This window comes from Labeo rohita, chromosome 20 (genome assembly GCF_022985175.1).
Source record: "Labeo rohita strain BAU-BD-2019 chromosome 20, IGBB_LRoh.1.0, whole genome shotgun sequence".
Classification (NCBI taxonomy): Eukaryota; Metazoa; Chordata; class Actinopteri; order Cypriniformes; family Cyprinidae; genus Labeo; species Labeo rohita.
The window spans coordinates 27842409-27865299 of NC_066888.1; the positions used below are offsets into that span (position 1 = coordinate 27842409).

Sequence of the window (22891 nt, forward strand, 5' to 3'; positions counted from 1 at the left end):
GATACACACGCAAAGCCGGGAGGAAGAAGACCAATAAAAAAGTAGCAATAAAGGATTCAAGAGATGAGACCAGGTGGAGGGATTTTTTAAAATTTTATATTTTCTTTTAACTTATAAAAACTAATTTTATAGTCCTTAAATGCCCATAAAAATAAATGTCCTTAGATAACAGTTTTTAGTAACATATACTCAAATAATAAATCTAGATCTAAACTGCTATGCGTAAGGCTCGTGTGAACAGCAGTCCAACTGGAAATGTTTGAAAATTATAGCCTAGCCTACTTAATTTACAGACGTTTCAGGAAAGTTTAAGAGCTTATGATTTTTTTTTTTTTTTTTTTTTTTTTTTTTTTTTTTTGTTTAGCAAACAAGCGAATGAATAACGCTACACACAAACAGGTAAGACTGGCTTTGTCGTGTGTTACAAAAAACAGAACATGCAGGATAAACACATCTGTGTTTAAACATAAGCTTATTCCCCGGACTTCGCTCAGAAATGACGACCAGCAAATCATTTGTGTGATATTATGCTGACAGATGTCTGTTAATATGTGGCGAAGCTGAATTTTAAAGCAAAATCTTGGAAAACGCAAAGCAACACTGCGTTGCCAATACCATTTAAGATTCAAGTATTCTTTCTGATCTTAATTAGGTGTGTGGTCAATATTACATTTTTAATTAAGGGTACAAATTACTTTTTTATTAATTTGCTTGTTTATATATTAATAAACATATTTTAAAGCATTATTGTTATTATTATTGTTGTTTTAATTTTGATCCTTTTTTTCTAAACAAATTTTGACTTCATCTCAGGAGATCTAAATCTCTTTTATTTTATTATTTTATTTTATTTTATTTTAAAAATAAACCTCAACAAATAAAACTCGTTTGAGACCAAATTGTAGTTTGCGATAAACTTATATTAGCCTACCACAAATTAAAGAACATTTTATTAGTTCGATTTTTTATTACTACAATAACGTGGGTAACATGGTTGAATTATTATTGGTATAGCATTATTAATGATAAATATTTTGCGGTAAAATACATGAATAATAAAAAGACATAGCCTATTGAAATACGTTTACGTTTTCGCTGGATTTCAATTGGATATGAAGACCTAGCGGGGAGTCACTTTTTTACTGCTCACATTTTATGACATAGTCATGGAGCAAAGTTCATTTATAAGTGATCTGTCATCTTCCGCTGCAACAGGTGAAGGCTGAGGTTCGACTTTCCAACTTCTCCAGACGTCCTCGCACTTCTCCAAAGTCCTGGAAGAGCTCTAATCATGGCCGCAAACGTCCAAGAAAACATTTATGAACAAATCGAAGACACGGCAGAAAACATATATGAGAAGCCGTATGAGACCCTAAACATCAACACAGAGGCGAAATATGAGAATCAAGGCGTGAGTAAGGAAATTCAGGAGGAACCGTTGTACAGCACGGTCAATCATCCGTCTCCTGAATACATGAATACGAGAAGAACATCTCAACACAGTTCATCCTCCAGTGAAGCAGGAGAGCAGCTCGAAAGCGAGATGCCTAATGGAGATGGTTACGAGTCTTCATCTTCAGAGGAATCTGGAGACCCTTGTGATGATAAGCCCTCACTGGCCAGCGACGACCTGCTCATGGCTTACAGTCTCCCAGAAGACAGATCTCCAGAACCCGAGGAGGTAGTTGACTACAGCCTGAAGGACGTGCCAAACAGCCCCGTGGAAGAGACACCTGCAGCTATCGACCCTAACCAGCCGAATATTGCGCTTTATGTCAAGGTAAGGGCTGTTGGTTTATGACAACTGCATAAAATAACAAACTTTTTATTTTATTAAAGAAACAAGGCATTAAAGATGGTATTACACGAGTCTGAAGGTCAGCTGGGTGTGGTTTGTGATAGCATTCATATTTCTGCTCACCTTTGGCCCTTGAAGACAATGCGGAGACAGCCTGAAAATAAATTGTTAAACCGTTGTTCACACGCCCAGCGTTATTCCTAAATTATAATACATAACGTGTTTAATTCCGGCATGTAAAATCAGGTGTTAAATACTTAAAAAATACAATTTATGTTTCTATATTTTATTTTACGCGAAATTAAATAAAATGTATATATTTATTTAAAAATTAGTAACATGTTATTACATTCGATTTGGTTTAACTTTGTTTTAAAAATGTTTGTTATTGAGTATTTTAAATACAATTTTAAATTAATTGTATTTTTATTTACATAAACAAAATACTAAAAATGACAAAATATGCAAACAATTTATAATAATCATAATTATTATTAAGTAATAATAAATAATAACAAATTATTGTTAAATCAAATTAAAATTAATTTGTTAATTTGTCTTTATTTGACATTGGCATTTCAATCAAAACCTCATTCCAAAGTTATTTTTGGCATTATGAATTCTATTTTATGTAAATAAGAAATAGTTTTGAGTCCACATTCAAGAACACAAAAGAAAGTCACGCTGACTGAAATGCAGTTAAAACAAGTTTGAATGAAGAGAATGGATGTAAATATCCCAGACAGGTTAATGTTGCAAGTAGTTAATGATTTAACAGATAGAAATCAATGTTAAGCACAATGGCCTAAAATTTACTAAAAAGACTGGTATGATCATTCAGGTAAGATTTTCCTCTTGATCATTAACTTGAATTAAGTTTTCAGACGTTTCTGTACTTGTTCACAGTCAGTAAATGTCAGAACTGGACATCCTGATTGCATTTCCTTTGGAAGGTTCACTGACAGGCAATGTGGACAATCATTAACTTGGGGATCCGTACAGTCATAGAAACCAGGGTGAACTCCTGACCTGAGTAAATCATCTCATGGCTACTCTTTGATTTTGATAGAAGAACACTTTAGTTTGTGTACAGGATGTGGTCACTCAGTAGACTGAGCCACTGTGATTGTAAGATTGAGACTTTTCTGTTAATGCTTACATTATATTTTATGTCAAATGTGTTACACAAACAATGGCATCAAGAAGAATTTAATATTTATCGGTTCCTACTTGAAAATTGGATGCACTGACATAGATGTACCTGGGTGTGGCAAATGTTTTGCTCTTAAGAAACACACAGAACAATTCAAACATTACATAACTACTTTATGGCCACATATAGTCATAAAAAAGCAGGAATAAAGGAGTATCAGTTGTTGTTGAGCAGCACAGCACAAGGCTACCTTTATTACAAAGCCTGCAGGAGAACTCACATAAATTATTGCAAACAAAAATCCATAACAGCATTTGTGAGGTAAATGTTGGCCTTGGTTATGAATTTAATCTTGCTGGCGGCATATAATGGGGCAATGACCTGTAAAAGGCAGACGGTTGTGATTAAAGTTTACATTGCCGCCTTTACTAAATGTTACAGATGTTGGATGTTAGTGATTAGGTCCAATATTGACATTTTAAAATGCATATTTGGAATTCTATATATAGTAAATTAAAATCTATTTAATAAAGGGGAAAAATTATTTAGTTTTTTGACATTTCTGTCTTGTAAATGTCAAGCAGCATTAGCAATGTGATAATGAGATACAGATAATCAGATCCTCCCACACAATTGCTCCTTTGATTAGAAGAACATCAGGCTGTAAAGGATTCCTCAAGTGTGACCTTGAACATTTAAAATACGTATTTTAAAACACTAGTAGTTTGTCTTAGCCAAAACACCCGAACAAATGTGCACGATGTAGAAGTTAATTATTCACTGCAGTGATTACATTTAACCAGTTGGGAACTGAGCCATAAAAAGGGCTCATCTGTTACTGAGGATGTTCACTTGGAGTCCAATCTGAATTTCTTCATCCAGTGGCATTACATAACTTATAATCCAACTCATCTAAGGTGAAATGTGATCTTCTTCAGTGATGTAACCTGCGGTATGGCGTTTGAAAAACTGAGGAAATTTCCCACTTTCCTGCTTGCTTTTATGGAAAGTCTGCGTCAGGTTTAATTTACAACAAAAGTATTATGAAGCATTATTAGTTGTCGTATAGTGATTCAAGCAAAGAATCAAATGCCACTTGCCAACTGATTCCCATATTGTAGCATGAACATTGTTATTCTACCAGTAGAGGAGGCTGTTCAGCTAACTATAATAAATGCTGCATTCAGATGTACCACACACAGCACATTACCAGAAGTGTGATGAAGTTAATAATGTCCAAATTCCAAGGGCGTAGAATTTAGTAGGGACGCTAGGGAACATGCCTCTACCAATATCCAGCGACTGCGAAATTGTCCCAAGCAATAATCTTGACCAAACAATTAAATATATGTTTATGTAACCATTGTTGTTGTAATTTAGGCTGCATCTGCAATATGTGACCCTGGACCACAAAACCAGTCATAAGTAGCACGAGAATATTTGTAGAAATAGCCAACAATACACTGTATGGCTCAAAATGAACACTTTTTCTTTTACGCCAAAAATCATTAGGATATTAAGTAAAGATCATGTTCCATGAAGATATTTTGTAAATTTTCTACTGTAAATATATCAAAGCTTAATTTTTGATTAGTGATATACATTGCTAAGAACTTAATTTGGACAACTTTAAAGGCGATTTTCACAATATTTTGAAATATTGTGCTATCCTAACAAACATACATCAATGGAAAGGATAAAAGTATAAATCTCAATGTCTAAAAATTGACCTTTATGACTGGTTTTGTGGTCCAGGGTCACATACGTCATACCACTGATTGATAGTAAATGCGCACTTTCAATGACGCACATTTCATACATGGGTGGAGTAAGAACATATAAGGTAGCCAAAGTGTTTAAAACATATGACCAACGCTCAGTTGAATGACAGAGTTTACCCTCTTTAACTTTATGTTGTTATGCCGTTTGAATTCTATATATAAACTAATACAATCAGACACAACAATAATTTCGCAAATATTTATTAACATTTACTTAAATGGTGTGAGATGACTGGATGCTTTCGACTGATTTCCTATTGAACTGTCGGAAAACGAATTGCAATGGTCAAACAATTTAAAATATAGTGAATTTAGCTACAAACTCAATCATAATGCACATTCCATCCAACATGCATTTTGAGGTGCAGCTCGTCATATTAATGGAGTGCTTTCACTAGTTAGCAGTAAACTGGCAAAATGATTCAATGTAAATGCGTTGCAAAATGATTCACTGTTTCGAAGCGTTTTAATTGGATCGTGAATCATTTTATTTAGATCGGGACTTCAAAGTGTGTATCGCAAATCATTTGATTTAGATAGGGACTTCGGAGCACGTTCGCAAATTATTCGATTTAGAACGGAACTTTGTGTATCATGAATCACTTAATTCAGATCAGGACTTCGGAGCACTTATCGTTAACTATTTGATTCAGATTGGAACTTCGGAGTGTGGATTACAAATCCATTAATTCAGATTGGGATTTCGGAGTGGGTTCGCAAATCATTTGATGCTGATTGGGACTTTGAAGTGTGGATCGCAAATCCATTGATTCAGATTGGGATTTCGGAGCAGGTTCGCAAAGCATTTGATGCTGATTGCGACTTCAAAAGCGTATCGAGAATCATTTGATTTAGATGGGGACTTCGGAGCAGGTTTGCAAATCATTCGATTTAGAACAGCACTTTGTGTATCACGAATCACTTCATTCAGATCAGGACTTCAGAGCGCTTATCGTGAATCATTTGATTTAGATCGGAACCTCGGAGCACGAATCGCAAATCCATTGATTCTGATTGGGACTTCAAAGCGTATTGAGAATCATTTTTGTTTTAGATCGGAACTTCGGAGCGGGTTTGTCAATCTTTTGATTCAGATCAGAACTTCGTAGCGCGAATCACAAATCCATTGATTCAGATCTGGATTTCAGAGCGGGCCGCAAATCATTTGATTCCAATTGAGACTTCAAAGTGTATTGAGAATCATTTGATAGATCGGAACTTCGGGATAGGTTTGTGAATTTTTTTATTCAGATTGGAACTTCGAAGCGAGTTCCCAAATCACTTCTTGAATTTAATGCACTCAAATTTAATGCACACTTGCACTCCAAAATGTATCATTTCCAAAGTCGGTCATTGCTTGTTACGATTTCAAAGGGCGTAGAATTCATTAGGGACGCTATGACAATAGCCTACCAATATCTAGTGACTACTAAATTGTCCCTAGCAACAATTTTGATGAAACAATTGAATGTCTGTTGTCTGCCATTATGTACCTACCAATCCCAAAATCAAATTCAATTCATATTCAACATCTTACTAGGGTCCTTATTTAGGATACATTTTTTAACAAAATCAATTTTAATAAATTTACTTTTTTTTTTTTTTTTTTGGTAGCTTTTGTTTTATATACGTCTGTATACTGTATCATTTTTAGTTGTCTTACTACATCACATTAAATTGAAATGAGAAATGTTGCCTTGGAACCTAGCTGAAATAAAAAGTTATGTTTTATTTTGTTTGTTTTATTTTATCGTTTATCGTTTTTTATAAAAAAAACGGTTTATGGTTTGCACTCCACATGTACAAGTTTAACTGTAGTCTGAAGCTAAAGAAACAGACTACACACAGTAATAGTGGTTTTCTTATTAAGTATTGACATATAATTTTCACTCACATCTAGGATAGTCAGTTCTATTTTAGGAAGCAAATTGAGTAATCTTCATTTCACAGGTTCATATCAGTCACGTCCGAAAACTTTGAACGCAAATTAATGCTATAAACCAAAGCCAGCTCATAAAATATTTAACAGGGAATCTTATTCTCCTGGGCTCCACAAGATGATCAAATATAACCTGCCGTTGCCTGCCAGCATGCTGCCTGGGACTCGGACCGCATTAAAAATGCATGTGGTTCATTCCTCTACTCAGAGTTTCTGGGCCATGAACATGTCACATAGTTACACAGGGACAAGATGGTGCATGAGTTTAGTGACAGAGACTCTAAACAATGAGTCTTTTTGACGTGAAATTTTACATGCAGTACATATTAAATTAGGTGCCTATTTCAAACATAAACCTCCATAGATGGTTTCAAAGTCATCTCTCAACATCACAGTTCTGGTTTATTCACATCTGTCACTCAAGCTCATCAGAGCTATTTGTGGCAGAGGTGTGGCAAAGTAAAGCCCCGCCCCCAACTAAAGGCTCTCACCTATCTCTCTTTCACATCACCCGTGTTTGGGAGAGCGCTAGATTCATCTTTCATCTGGGCTTGAGCTGACATCACAACACCTGGTGCCACTGGCTGCCCGTCAAGAGTAGAACAAACAGAATCTAAGAGAGCTAAACATTGACATTTAACCCAAAATATCTGCAAATTACGGCTGGGAGGATGTAGGTGACAGATCAGGAGAGATACCTGAATCTAAGACAGTATCTACAATGGGAGACGGTCAAGAACCTGATATTGAGTTATTTGTCAAGGTAAGGAGAAAAGTCTAGCATTAGAGTGAGCTTCATGGAGTTATAAGGCTTATATAAAGTCATTGTAACTCAATAGTTGTTCTAGAGTAACGTGTGCGTATTTGATTAAGGTCATGACCAGGTTGTAAGTAGAGTAATGTTTGAATGCCATTAGTTCTTGCACATGGGTTTACAGACCATTGAATGCATAAAAAGATGGTGTTCAAAGAATATACCCTCAGTAGTTTTAAAAATAAAAACTGATATTATAAATCTGACACAAAAATAAACTAATAATTATTTTTCATGTTACGGTCAATAAAAATGAAAGCATTTTGCCTAAATATAACTTTTTAAAGAAATTTGTACTATTTTATACTAATTGAAAAAAAAACACTGAAAACTAAAGTCATTTTGAATTCTAAAAGTATACTGTACTGTAATGTACAGCATGAAAAATGGATATTCATAGTCAAATTTGCTGAAGATTTCATTTAACAATGTTATTAAATGTACTTATTATTTAAATATTTAAGATGAACTTTAACAAGGAAAATGAGCATTCACAGTAGCAATAAATATACATGTTACTGATATACTGTGCATACAATCAGTTAGATATAAGATCTGCAACCATTATTAAACTACAGTTTTTTCATCAAACACAAATGCAAAATAAATACAATTTTTTAAAAGTAATATCTATCATTGCAAACAATACAATAAGCTTATTGGATCTAAATACAGTTGGAAAGTAGCAGAAATTTTTTGAAAAGTCTTAAACACTGACAATGCATTTCTACATGCTTGACTATTGATTATATAATTAATGCATTATACGGCAACCATGCTGAGGCAACTTAATTAAAAAAAAGAAATGTTCGACACAAACAAATCCTCTTCCAGGCACTAATCTTTCTATTTAACAGTATAAATCCTGTACACAAGGCATTGTCAGTCAGTCCCACCCCAGTCTGTTTACAGCCCTGAACTGCCATCCAACAGAGCAACCGGTCCTATAGCAAACGGCCTATTGTCCTGCGCTTTCTAGATCATAGCGGCTCATTGTTCTGCATCCAGTTCTCTCTCTTTTCTGAATTTGCCAGAATGCACAGATGAGTGGAAATGGAAGTACCCTGACCTTTCACATACCATCTGCCTCATTTACCTGACTGTGTTATGCAATGTATTTCTCCTATGTTTCCCTTTGAACTGTGTAATGAAAACAAACTATGTTAAAATAGTAAAGATGCAAAATACAACTGTTTCCGCTATTGGACACTGTATACCTATTATATATTTGACAGCACGCTCTTGTGTTCTTCATACAACCCGGCCTGCGGTTAATGAATGCAGTGTGCATAATTCATATTGTGCTGGGTATTGTGTCACAGTGTAAGCTAAAGCTAGTCTCGTGATAGTGGTGCCACTGTTTTGGGACACCTGATCTCCTCTACTGCTGAAACGTACAGTAACAGCGTGAATGTGATTAGCACTGTCACTCACTGATAACCGGGGACATTTGTACTCTCCATAATGAGTTAAAGTAGTTTAACTGCAAAAAATGCTGGGTTGTTTCAACCCTACTTTGGATCAAATATGGACTAAATCAACTTTTGGGTTAAAACTTTAACTCAACAGTTGGGTTAGTCCATATTTGACCCAAAGTTGGGTTTAAACAGCCCAGCATTTTTCAGAGTGTGTGTAATCTTGTAATGCTAATTGTTGAGTAAATAAAAATTATGCATTTCAATTAAGAATTTAAAATGAGCATAAGCACATTTGTGACCCTGCAATAGCCAACAATACATTGTATGGGTCAAAATTATTTATTTTTCTTTTATGCCAAAATCATTAGGATATTAAGTAAAGATCATGTTCCACAGAGATATTTTGTAAATTTTCTACCATAAATATATTAAAACTTAATTTTTGATTAGTAATATGCATTACTAAGACCTTCATTTGGACAACTTTAAAGGCGATTTTCTCAATATTCTGATTTTTTTCACCTTCAGATTTTTAAATAATTGTATCTCGGCCAAATATTGTCTTATCCTAACAAACCATCAATGGAAAGCTTATTTATTCACTCAATATAAAAATCTCAATTTCAAAAAATTTACCTTTATGACTGATTTTGTGGTCCAAGCATTTGTTCTTGCTACTTGTCCCAGTTTAGTGATGTCCAGTCTAAAGCAGGGTTTTTCTAAAGGAAGACGGCGACCTCTAGGTAGTCAATGATGGTATTGCAGTGGTCTGACAAATATTGATCAGAATATGATTATGAACTTAAAACCATTCACTGTAAAAAAAAGTTTGTTAAACAAAAATGCAACATTAAGATATCTTTTGTTTGGGTGTTTCACTGTAAACTGTTCCTCACATAAAAATGAACCAAATGAAAGTGACAGTTCACCCTGAAATGAAAATTCTGTCATCATTTTAATCATCCTAATGTTGTTCTTTCAAGTTGATGGTAGTCAAAATATGTTCTTTTGTGTTCAGCAGAAGAAAGAAACACATACAGGTTTGGAACAACTTGAGGGTTAGTAATAATGACAGAATTTTCATTTATGGGTGAACTGTCCCTTTAAGGCATTCACTTCACAAAATTGCGAAATCAATAGGGATTAATAATTAAGGTCTAATAAAAATCACACCTCACACAAATAGTAACTAAATAACATTTGAGTTCCTGAGTAATATATATGTGTAAATTTTTCGAAATTGAGATTTATGCATCATCTGAAAGCTGAATGAATAAGTTTTCCTTTGATGTATGGTTTGTTAGGAAAGGACAGTATTTAGTTGAGATACAACTATTTGAAAATCTGGAATCTAAGGGTGCAAAAAAATCCAAATATTATCCAAATGAAGTTCATAGCAATGCATATTACTAGTCAAAAATTACGTTTTGATATAATTACGGTAGGAAATTTACAAAACATCTACATGGAACATGATCTTTACTTAATATCCTGATGATTTTTGCCATAAAAGAATAATCGATAAATTTGACCCATCCAATGTATTTTTGGCTATTGCTACAAAAATACCCGTGCAACATAAGACTGGTTTTGTGGTCCAGGGTCACACACACACACATACACATTATATATATATATATATATATATATATATTACCTGTAGTTACCTGTATTATTAGCCTGTAGTTAAACAAGGTTTTTATTTTAGCTTATTTTATTTATATCTTATTTTATTTTACTTTAAAAAAATCGTTGTAATTACACTTCAGGTAAACTCTGTTGTAATTGTCCACTGAAACATTGAATCAGCAGCAGGGGGCGCTATGAGACTTTATCATTCTCAATCCAGTCTCTTTGCTTTACAACATGAGTTGTTGTCTCCACCACATCTTTGGCTCATGTTATTGGAATAAAGATAAATTAAGACTTTCTGATCTCTGGAGGATGTGATGTATTTGTAAAGATATGTTTTTGTCTTTGTAGGCTGGTAGTGATGGCGAGAGCATCGGAAACTGTCCGTTCTCCCAACGCCTCTTCATGATCCTCTGGCTCAAAGGTGTGGTGTTCAATGTCACCACTGTCGACCTGAAGAGGTGAGAACTTTACTAATCTGAGATCAAAGTACACAAAACATGATTAATTATATTATATAAATGTCAGTAACAAATGCCACGTCTTCATGTTATTAAATGACATTTCCATGGGATATTAAAATGGAAAACTCTAAAAAAAAATTCTATGCAGCCAGTTCTAGGTAATATTGTTCAAATATAATCCATTTTGCCTGTCAAAGCTCAAACCAGAAAAATATAGTTCAGAATTTTATCCTTTGGAAATAACAAAATGGAATCTACAATTTTTATGCAACGCCATGCAAAATGCTGGTTGAGTAATAAAATTCATAAAATGTTGTTATAATTACTTTTTGTTAAGGAAACCAGCTGATTTGAACAATTTGGCTCCAGGCACTCACCCTCCTTTCCTGACCTTCAACGGTGAGGTGAAGACAGACATTAACAAGATCGAGGAGTTTCTGGAGGAGGTTTTGGCACCACCAAAGTAAGCTCATTTTTACAAATACACTTGAGACAAATCGTGACTGTATAGAAACTCTAAACCTGCGGTTCTAACTAGTTTTGCTTCAGGAACCAGATTTCATCAATCACGGTCAAACACGGCACCAAAATTGTTTAGCATACAAAAGTAAACAACATTTAAATCTATTAATATTACTAAGAATAGCATGTCTAGTGCAAAGTTCACAACACTTTATTAGCATTTATTTTCATGATTTATTTTATTGTTTGCATTTAGCATAATTTTTTTTTTCGCCGTTGTCTAAGGCCTTCGAGAACAGGTCTACGGCCCATTTTTGGATCAATACCCAACAGTTAAGAACCGCAGCTCTAGACTTTTTTTTTTTTTTTTTTTTTTTTGCAATGTATATTGTATTAAACATCACATTAAACCACTGAGAGCTAGAACTGTAAAGAATACTGACACATGTTTTTCTATGTACCTTTCCTTGTGTCCAAGGTACCCCAAACTCGCAGCCAGGCACAGGGAGTCAAACACAGCTGGGAATGACATATTTGCAAAGTTCTCAGCTTTCATAAAAAACACTAAGCCAGATGCGAATGAAGGTATGCATGTCAAACTGGATCAAACTGATTGAATGAATGAATGGATTTATTGTTTTTTGGTCAGGACACTGAAACTAGGCAAAGTTAAATTCAGTTAACTCTATAAGGAATACATAGTTCTGTAAACATCCTACATATTTTAGCACTGAATGTATTAGAACTGACTTGTGCTCACTTTTTTTTAAAAATTGGTTGCGTTTTCAGTAGGGATGTTCTGATATAGACATTCTGGCTGATGCGATAAATATTTCTAATATTTATTATACTTTTGTTGTGATTGATGTAATGACTAATATTTTGAATATTCGTACACATGTGACCTGGTACAGATGATAAAATATGATAATAATAATAATAAATACATACATAGAAATATTTAATATTTACACTTCAATTTAAAAGTTTGGGGTCAGTATGTTATTTTTTAGAAGAAAATACTACTTTCAGTTAGCAAGATCCATTAAATTGATCAAAAGTGACAGTAAAGACATTTATAAAAGTTTACATTTGAAGTAAATCATTCATCAAAGATTCCTGAAAAACAAAAACAGTTGTGCTGCTAAATAAAAAATATATTACTTTTTTTTCAACACTAATACTAAGAAGTCAATTAATTACATTTGAAAATATTTCCCAGTATTACTGCATTTATTTATGTATTTACTTATTTATTTATGATCAAATAAATACAGCCTTGGTAAGCATAAGAGTTATCTTTCAAAAAATCTTACTCAAACTACTCTAATATTTAAAACTTTTTTGTTGTGCTTGATAGCCCATGATGACTGATATTTTAAATATTTGCAGTTTAGGCAGAATTTAAACAACGTACACATGGAACCTGGTACAGACAAAGAAAATGCTTTTTTAAATAATAATGATAATTTTAAATGCATACATAGAAATATGAAATATTTATAAAATAAATAAAAGGAAATTTAAAAAAATATATATATATATATAAAAAGATTCACAAGATTCACTCAAGTTTTCAACACTAATAAGAAGTCCATAAATTACATTTGAAAATATATTAAAATAGAAAACATTTTAAATTGTAATAATATTTCACCGTATTACATCTTTTACTTTTTATTTATTTATTTTGATCAAATAAATGTAGCCTTGATGAGCATCTTTCAAAAAATCTTTTGAATGGGAGTGCATATACTGTCATTGTAAATGTATATATTGTATTAAAATTATAACACTAATAAGAAAAAACAGTCTAATGGCAACCTAATCAGATTAACACCACAATAAAATAAAATGTAATAAAATAACTAAAGCTCTTATGGTCACCAACATACATATTTTTCCAGAATTTTTGGCAACACTCATTTTACCATTCACCATCAAATACAATAAACACACTGGTTATTAATATGTGTGTGATGTTTTGTTAGGTCTGAAGACTGGTTTGACAAAGGCACTCAAGAAGCTGGATGACTACCTGAACAGTCCCTTGCCTGATGAGGTAGATGCCGACAGCATGGAGGAGGAAAAGGCCTCCAACCGCAAGTTCCTGGATGGGAATGAGCTGACTCTGGCAGACTGCAACCTGCTGCCAAAGCTCCACATAGTGAAGGTGAGCTGAAGCGCTGAGGGGGGACTTGTCACTATAGCTGGCCTGCAGTGTTCCAGTAATACCTGGATAGAGCTATCCGTTAGCATTCTCATTCATCTCAATGACAATTTTGGCAGAAATTTGCACTCGTGGAGGACAGTCAATGGAGAAGAAGCAGCTTGCTGCCAGATTGTGTAGTTATGACATTTAGGGGGAAATTGCTAACCAGCAAAACCTCAACCCATAATAATGCTCGTTATTTGATCTTTTAAGAAAAACAACTTTAACTCAGTGTAGTTTTGTGTATTTTTTGTGACTTTGGAGTTCCCTACAGTTAAGTGAGGGGAATTTACTCCTGTAATTACAGTGGATAGATGTACACGTGCATTTGTTGCTGCCTTTTGCGTCGAGTTTGAGATTGCAAGATTTTTAAATGTTTTCGAAAGAAGTCTCACCAAAGCTACACGTATTTAAATAGTAAAAAATATTTTTTTTTTTCAGTTTAAAATAACTGTTTTCTATTTGAATTTTAAAATGTAATTTATTCCTGCGATGCAATGCTGAATTTTCAACATCATTACTCCAGTCTTCAGTGTCACACGATCCTACAGAAACCATTCTAATATGCCGATTTGCTGCTCAATAATCATCTTTTATTATTATAAATGTTGAAAACAGTTGCTGCTTAATATTTTTATGGAAACCGTGATACACTTGAAAAGAACAGCAAAAGCACAGCATCTATTTGAAATAGAAATATTTTGTAACATAAATATTTTTGCTGTCACTTTTGATTATTTATTGCATCCTTGCCGAATAAAAGCAATCATTTCTTAAAAAAAGATATCTTACTGACACTAAAAATGTAATTTCCATCTATTTTCCATCCACTTTTTTTCAGGTCGTTGCCAAGAAATATCGGAACTATGACATTCCCACCGATTTGACAGGTGTGTGGCGTTACCTGAACAGTGCGTATGCACAAGAAGAGTTCACCAACACCTGTGCCGCCGACAACGAGATCGAATTAGCATATAAGGATGTGGCTAAGAGGCTAACTAAGTAAATAGATGAACAAATTTGACACACATAGACTTGGGTAGATCTTTTCTTGGGCAAGAGATGATGTTTTTCATATAATTCAAAGCTGTTGATCCCAAACTACAAGCTAGTAGTTTCATTCATCCAGGGTCCTGATAATCAGTCAAGACTGGTGGTCTAATATAATTATTATGCATATTCACCAGCTCTTACTCATCTCATATAAACATTGTCCCAAGCGAGTTGCTATTGTATCTCTATTTAAAGAGACTTCACATTACTGTTGTCTGTTGTTCTTCCTGTTTTATTCTATTTATCATATCATGCACTGATTCTTGAGACATGGAACAAAATGTTCCTCAACTTTAACTGCATCAAAATGAATTGTCACTAGAGTATTTACTAGAACACATCATCATTTTTATATGATTCAAATGAAAGGGTACTGTACATATGACATTATCACTCACAACAGCTAAATCACCTTCCGTCAACTTGAGACTTTCTTTATGAAGATCTAAATATATATTAAATAGGACTGGCAAATGATTAATAACGATTACTCGCATACAACATAAAAGTTTGAGTTTGCCTAATATATGTTTGTGTACTGTGTGTAATTATTATGTATATATAAAAACACACAAATTAATATATATAGTTAAGAGAAATATGTTATTTATGTAAAAAAATATTTTTATTTATATTATAATATAAATTCTATAAAAATAATAATAAATACATATACTTTTAAATATTTCTTAAATATATACATGAATGTGTTTGTATTTATATATACATAATAATTACACACAGTACACACACATATATTATTCAAACTCAAACTTTTATTTTGTATGCGATTAATCGCGATTGTTTGCCAGCCCTAATATTAAACTTATGAAAAATCAGAAAAAAAAAATGTAATTCAGTTAATATTTTAAAGCATACTTTGTGGTTCAAAATTGGAAATTATTATTACAGTATATTTGAAAATATTTTAAAATGAAATTTATTCCAGTGATAGCAAAGTTGATTTTTCTGAATTTCCAGTCTTCAGTGTCACATGATCCGTCAGAAATCTTATAATATGCTAATTTGATACTTAAGCAACATTATTATTTTCAGTGTTAAAATACTAGTGCTGATTAATATTATTGTGGAAACAATAATTTTAATTTAATTTTGAATTTTTAATTTTAATTTTAATTTTAATTTTAATTTTAATTTTATTTTTAAATTTAATTTAATTTAATTTAATTTAATTTAAAGCTTTATTTGCAATCTTCAGATCAGTTTTGATCAATGTAATATATTCTTGCTAAATAAAAGTATTAATTTATTCAAAAAAAGAAAAGAAGGGAAAAAACCTTACGAACTTCAAACTTTCGAACGGAGGTGTAAACTTTTCACTTTTTTTGTTTAACCTATTTTGTCCCAGTACTCAAGAATTGGTGCATTACATAACCTCGCTAATTACTTTCAGCTGAAAAAAAGCTTGTTCAAGTATTTCAAATCTGTAAGATTTATTCACTTTCATCTCTCCTGTGGTTTTACAATGTCTGTCAATATTGCCTTCCGTTATGTTTTTATTATTATTTGTGTATAACGGATAAATACATGTGAGCAGCAGGACAAAGGTTGGTCTGTCCTGGGCAGCTTCATAAGCAATCATATATCTAAAAATGATTAAGTACATAATTATTTAATGAGGTGCTAATTTAACATGTGCCTTCATTTAAAGAAATGCAGTGTGGCAAATAACAGCATATGAATGCTGTCCATGATCATTTCTACATGAGTATCTTGCTCTTTTAAAGCGACTAGCAGACTTTCCGCAAACGGTTTATAGAAATTTCTCAATTCTTCATTGCCTCATCATGTAATTTCCTTGTAAAGTACAAGTTGTTCAGACTTTCCTCTGTTATTTCTCACAACTCATATCATTTTGTCTTCTCATTTCATTTTGGCTTATCTCAAAGTGTTTAACATCAATCAGCGCTGGATATATCATACTTAAATATTTATTCACAACCCCGTTTATGGGAAATTAACGAGCTGAGATGGAAAGGAGATTCACGGCACGCAGCGGTCCAGCGAAATGGAGAATAAGGATCTGATCGGGCTTCTGTCCAGGTCTCCTCCTCTCCACTTAGTACTGCTGGAATATCACAGGGCCCATGATAGGTCCTTGTGGAGCTCCTGCTCTTGTGTGGTTTGGACAAGCGTTTGATATGAAATGAGAGTGTGGCGCCAGAGAGGCCTATTCCGAGTGAAGCTCTATGAATAAAATAATATTTTCACAGTTTGACTTGCATTATTTCTTTTTCCCAGCACACACGTTTTTGCTAATTGATACCGCTTTATGGAGCCGTTTCTAAGGAAATGGATATTTATTGTAATTGAATGATGAGTGCTAATTGTGCGGTTACGTTTCTGGATCATTCTGGACACTTAAGCCACTAGATGCATATGACTATCAGTCTGTCTGTCTGTCTAGATACGTTTTTAAAGATAAATATGCACGTAGGCCTATATGTATTTAAAAAAGGTACATATATTTTCCTAACGTGGTGAAAGGGCTATTATATTAGCTGCTGCTATGACACAGACATCTAAACTGGGTTTCATTGTCCATTAAACGCAAAGAAACAGACTTTGATCTGGTCGTTTCATCCGTGGGCAAAGATGAGTGATGTCTGCTAACAGATTTAAACATGAGCTTTCAGGCCATGGATCAAAGCTCCCCCTTTGCTTCCACTCTCTCATTATGGCCAAAAGCCATCCAAGCCTGTCTCTATTTTTCCTTAAAAGAGCCTCAAAAGTCTCCGAAGACCTGTGCCCGTCAGATTTACAATAGGGAACGGGACTATTTACCCGAAGTAGGAGCCATCCAGAAATAACAGTGCAGAAAAATAAATGGAGCCTGCTATATTTTTCCACACAAGTAAGAAAATATGCTATAGGTCTTGTGCCTCGCTGGTTCGTAATTAGTTCTTAAACATTCTCTGCCTTGGATCTCTGCGTCCACATTCAGCGTTTCTGATAATATACAATGCGGCATTAATGTCAAACATGTCTCACTCTGGTCCAGGGCTGTAACTCTAATCTGTTTGCACAGACTCTAGTGATTCACAGGTCCTCAAGAAGGAGACCCTACAGAGAGAGTGGCTCACTGTCTCTAGTCAATGCTCAGATTTGCAAATCAATTTTTTTGGAGGGAATAATTAATCAAAAAAATTTTTTTTTCCTACCGTGCAACAAAAGGAAATCTTTTGGAGGAATGCGTCAGCAGCTCTTTTCCACACAATAAAGGTGCAGACACATTTAGGGCTGCCCTGAGAAATTTTGTGGATGAAATCCATTAATTTTCATCTGCGTGTTCGGGAAGTTCACTTGAGAGCAAAAGATTTCATTCATGCTCCAGTTGCGCATGCAAATTCACCACACTGACTAACAAAAAAGCACTTGGTGTGAAAGTGACTTTTGAGTGATCTGTGCTTCATACATTGCTTCGCTATTGACAATGGACCCTTTTGTCCGCAAAATTCAGCTGAAATATCACTGATGTATGGAAGCTTGTTTTCACCATGAAGTAAAAATGGTAATTACGACTTTTTCACTCACTATTCAGACTTTTTTTGTAAATTTATATCTCACAATTCAGAATTTTTTTTTCAATTCATAAATTTTTTCTTAGAATTGCAAACTTATATTTTGCAATTGCATGTTTTAAACTTGTAATTGCGAGTTTACACTGCACAATTCTGAGTTTTCCCCATTTGCAAGTTTGTGTTTTGCAATTCTGATGAAACTGTGAGGGAAAAAAGAATTGTAAGATAAGTTGGAATTAAATTTTTCAAATTATTGTTATTTTTTTAATGGCTGGCGGAAACAAGCATTCGTACTAATGTTACTCTTACGAAAATGAACCATGGTTTATTATAGTTAATAAAGTAGGCCTAAATGTTTTTTGGCGTGTTGATTGCCATTTGTATAACCACTTTGTTATACTATAAATAATTACCATGGTTAAACTATGGTTAGTGTAGCAAACACAAGGTTAATTTGTGGTTACCATGGTTTAACTATAATAACCATGTTTTTTTGTTTGTTTTTTTTTTTGTAGTAAAACCATGGTAAATTATTAGGCAGACAGCGGTTTTCTGTGAATGGGTGAGACCTAAGGTTCATTAGTGCTGTAGAAAAATACATTAAAACAATGTGGTAAAACACACACATTTGTAATATCGAGCAGCAAAACGAGTTTTTGTACAGTTGGAAGCCAACATTAAATTTACAAATGTCTGCACCCTTTCTTACGAATAAAATAAGGTGGATAATATAAAGTTTTCTCAAGGCTTATTAATTTTGAATAAAGAACAGATCAGATTCTTTGAGAACCCTGAGGTAATTTATTTTGCAAGTTAGCTAAGAATTAAACTAATTTAAACCCAACGTAAAATATATATTATTTGCGTATCTTTATTTTAACTAAATGCCAAAGTAACATTGGAATAAAATTTATTTAAATACGCACAAAAGCGTTTATTTTAAAAATATGATTTTTTCCCTAAAATAAATGTTTTCTTAACAGCATTTAGCTCTTTTTCTTGCTATAGCTGACACTTATTTTTATTTTTTTAGATGGAATTTTAATTTTAAAAATAATTGACGATAAACCATTTTTGTGATTATTTCATCACCTTCATGTTGTTTTAAACTAGGGGTGCCCAACCCTGTTCCTGGAGATCTACCTTCCTGTAGAGTTTAGTTCCAACCCTGATCAAACACACCTGTCTGTAATTATCAAGTGCTCCTTCAGATCCTAATTAGTTGGTTCAGGTGTGTTTGATCAGGGTTGGAGCTGAACTCTGCAGGAAGGCAGATCTCCAGGAACAGGGTTGAGCACCCCTGTATTATACCTTTTTCAAGGTATGCAGTTGCAGAACATATCCAGCAGATGGAGATATTATAGCTACACGACATTCTAATCACATTTTGACCAATGTGTCTGTGGCACAGCCAGACACATATCTTAAATTGTACACAACTGTGTCCAAACAAAGGTTGGATTGTGAACCAGTTGAAGAAAGTATTAAATTACCACAATCAGTGACAGTTGAGAATGAATCAATGTTTGAATGAGCGTCTGTTAGTGTCTGAGTGACTTGACCATATAAACAACAGTCAGTTCTAAAGCTAGCAACAGTAAAAAATGGATATCGTCAGATTTATTGAGTATACAAAACCATATATTATTGTTGAACTTCTAAGACTCTTGCGAGTCACCCTATTTAGCCTCATTTTGGTTGTATGTTTGCAGTTCCTCTTTGGATTTCAGTAATATTTAGTTTTTAGGATCACATGAAAGTTTACTGTTGATTTGTGGTCTACTAGAATGAACTGGTCTCCAGAATTCTGACACAAATGCATTATATCATTTTTATTAGGACAAAGTGGAAGAAACATAAATCCAGGTTTTTCTTGGAGAAACAAAATATCAGGTTTTTCCTCACAATCGTAATGAAGTTGCCATGTGACTGACATGCAGTGGGATTTGATGGAGATTGTTGATCTGACAGGCACACGCCTGTGGCTTCGGTAGAAAGCTGACGACCTAACCAGAGGGATTTCTGGCTCTGCAGAGCTCCAGTCTGGCAGACGAACTGGACATCAAAGCGGAGCAGTAGGGTTTAGTAGGAACCCTGTCATACGGATCTGCTCCAGATTCACAAATACTGAGAAATCAGATACTTCTGGGGTTATTCTACAAATAGGGTGTCATTTGTATTCCTTATGTACACATATGTAAAAACAACAAGTCACTGAATAGCTAATGCCAACTTTTTTTTAGTAAAAGCAAAAACAAAAAAGATTAGATATATTATATTTTATGTTTTTCATTTATATTATTTTTATAGTAAATGTAGTATACACTGAACAGCTAGTTTTTTTGGTTTGTTTTTTTTGTTTTTTTTTGCTGTTTTTTAAAAATAAAATAAACAAAATCCAAAAAGATTACACATACAGTATATATAACTTTTTTGGATTGTTGTTTAGTTTTATATCTAAATATGTCTAAATATATATATATATATAGAGAGAGAGAGAGAGAGAGAGAGAGAGAGAGATTTTCAGACATTTTCAGCATTGTTATTTTAAATATTTTACATTTCCACAAGGCTTTGATGTCAAAATAAACAATAAAACAATTTATGATTACATTTAATTACATCACAACTTATATTTAAGAAAGCACAATGCATTTCTTTCAGAAACAATAAAAAAGTGGTAACTGATTTAACCCATAAAACCCATTTTATTGGCATACATTTGTATTTAGGTTAATTCAGTGATGCTAAATAATATTTTTTAATTTAATTAATACCAGTTAGATGTTACCATTTAAAAAAAATGTACTTAAACATTATTTATCTTGTAAATGTTTCTACAGAATCTTACTTTATCAAAGTGAAAAAGCACCTTTATAGAATGACCTTATTTGTCAGTACAGAGAATGCACAGATTTTTTATTTTTTTTTTCTCAGATGAGACATTTACTACTCGGCTATATTTCATTTTGAATAATGGAGCCTGCTGTATTATTATTTTCCTCAAAAGTGATTGATCAAAGCCAGAGCTGTAAAAGAGATTTTCTTCATTAGCCTTTAACATGGAATCATATGGTGAGCAGAAAGGGTGATTACAGCCTCAGTAAAAACAGATTGTCATTTCAGTTTTTCATTTAAGTATGGAAATGTTGCTCTTCCTGTAGTGGCAGGATGTGGCTGCACGCGGAGACAGTTGCGCCTGAGAGGACTCTAATTCATTTAAGACATGACTCGGTGCCTGCGTACGAAAGCGGGACAGCTGAGTTTCCTTCTCGGTGCTCCATCATACGATATATCTCTCCACATAAGAGCACAATCTGCTGTTCCTGAGCCCGGCCTTACCCACAGAAGCTCTCGCAAGTCCTCGGCTGTCAAGAAAATTCGTTTTATCATTCAGCCATATAAATCATCGCAAGCTCCACAGGAAATCGAGAAAGTTTGACTTTCCAGTCATAAACCATAAAATCTGTCATTAATATAATAACATGCATCGGGATATTTGGAGACAGAGCTAAATGAGTACCAGACCTGGGCATCGATAAAACGGTTTGGCTTGCAACATCGGGCAGGATCGTGCCGTCGTTTTCCAAAATACAGTATCAGAAATAATAGGTATAATGTCACCGGGACTGTATGTCACTCATCATGCGAGATCTCTGGAAACGTGATTTGACCGGTTTGCATTACCAGTTCATTAGTTCTCAATTAACACTCAGTCACCTCAAATGGTTTATAGGGCCGTTTCTTTGACGAGAAACATGTCTTTGCTCCTCTGCGACTGGCTGAGGCTCAAGATGGAGTTTCTGTCCAAATATTTCACATTTTAGTGTTTGGCTCAATCCTATGGAAAAAGGCTGTTTTGCATGAATATTTGGCATGCTGCTGAACTCTGTCCATCATGTGCAAGTCGATCTTCGCTGAGACGCTCACTTGTATTGAGCGGCCTTTGACAGGTTAGATGGAAGATAACTCCGGTCTCCTGGCACAAACCTATAGGTTTAACAATGAGATCTATTGTTCATCTGGTAGCTGTCCATGGTACTGATATCAGAGCCGTTCGGTCTGCAACTACCTTGATTATCATCTGGTGTGTTTGTGTGTAATTTGACCAAAACTGCTCTGAAGTTTCCCAACAAGACAGTGCAGGCAAAGCCGTTGCTTTTTCACGCACTCGTCAATTTCTTGGCTTTTCATAATGTGTTGTTTAAGACTAGTGGAAAGAAAACATCCAAAATACGCTTGCAAGTGTTTATATTTCTTCATTTTATCTATTTGCATCTGCAGATTTCAAATACAGTACGTATATTTACAGACCATTTTCTCAAAATGAGTTTTTTCTCATGCACTTAGCTAGAAATTTTATTTTCAGTAGCACTAAACTTTACGGTTTTATTCCTGTCTATATTCTTAAGGTTTTTACGGAGTTTGTTTATATACAATTTATCAAAAAAACTTTCATTCTATGTCAACAAAGTGAAACAAGAATTTTGAACCTGGCTTTATCCAATTTTTAAATTTCTATTCTGCAAATTAGTGCATATTTATTTGCATTTTGAAACACTTTTTTTAATATATGGAATATCTTGGCCTAAATATCTGGGGACAGCTTCACAGAAATAATGC

General features: G+C 33.8%; 1 protein-coding gene across 2 annotated transcripts; it reads left to right on the forward strand.

The window, feature by feature from the left end:
* Nucleotides 1-1175: 1175 nt before the first annotated feature.
* clic5b (chloride intracellular channel 5b) lies at nucleotides 1176-16962 on the forward strand. Of its 2 annotated transcripts, none has more exons than XM_051139255.1 (6): nucleotides 1176-1780; nucleotides 10887-10996; nucleotides 11337-11462; nucleotides 11940-12046; nucleotides 13453-13634; nucleotides 14515-16962. In XM_051139255.1, exons 1-6 carry the CDS (start codon nucleotides 1292-1294, stop codon nucleotides 14677-14679), a joined length of 1179 nt encoding a protein of 392 aa, XP_050995212.1. In that variant the 5' UTR covers nucleotides 1176-1291; the 3' UTR covers nucleotides 14680-16962. The 2 variants fall into 2 exon arrangements, with proteins under 2 accessions (XP_050995212.1, XP_050995213.1); XM_051139256.1 differs by lacking the exon at nucleotides 1176-1780 and adding an exon at nucleotides 7378-7434.
* The last annotated feature ends 5929 nt before the right edge of the window (nucleotides 16963-22891 follow it).

Excerpts from the sequence above, each read along its gene's own strand:
- clic5b (XM_051139255.1), top strand. The coding sequence starts at position 1,292 with ATGGCCGCAAACGTCCAAGAAAACATTTATGAACAAATCGAAGACACG. Across the intron at positions 11,463-11,939 it reads GAGGTTTTGGCACCACCAAA|GTACCCCAAACTCGCAGCCA; the intron begins GTAAGCTCATTT and ends CTTGTGTCCAAG. Across the intron at positions 12,047-13,452 it reads TAAGCCAGATGCGAATGAAG|GTCTGAAGACTGGTTTGACA; the intron begins GTATGCATGTCA and ends ATGTTTTGTTAG.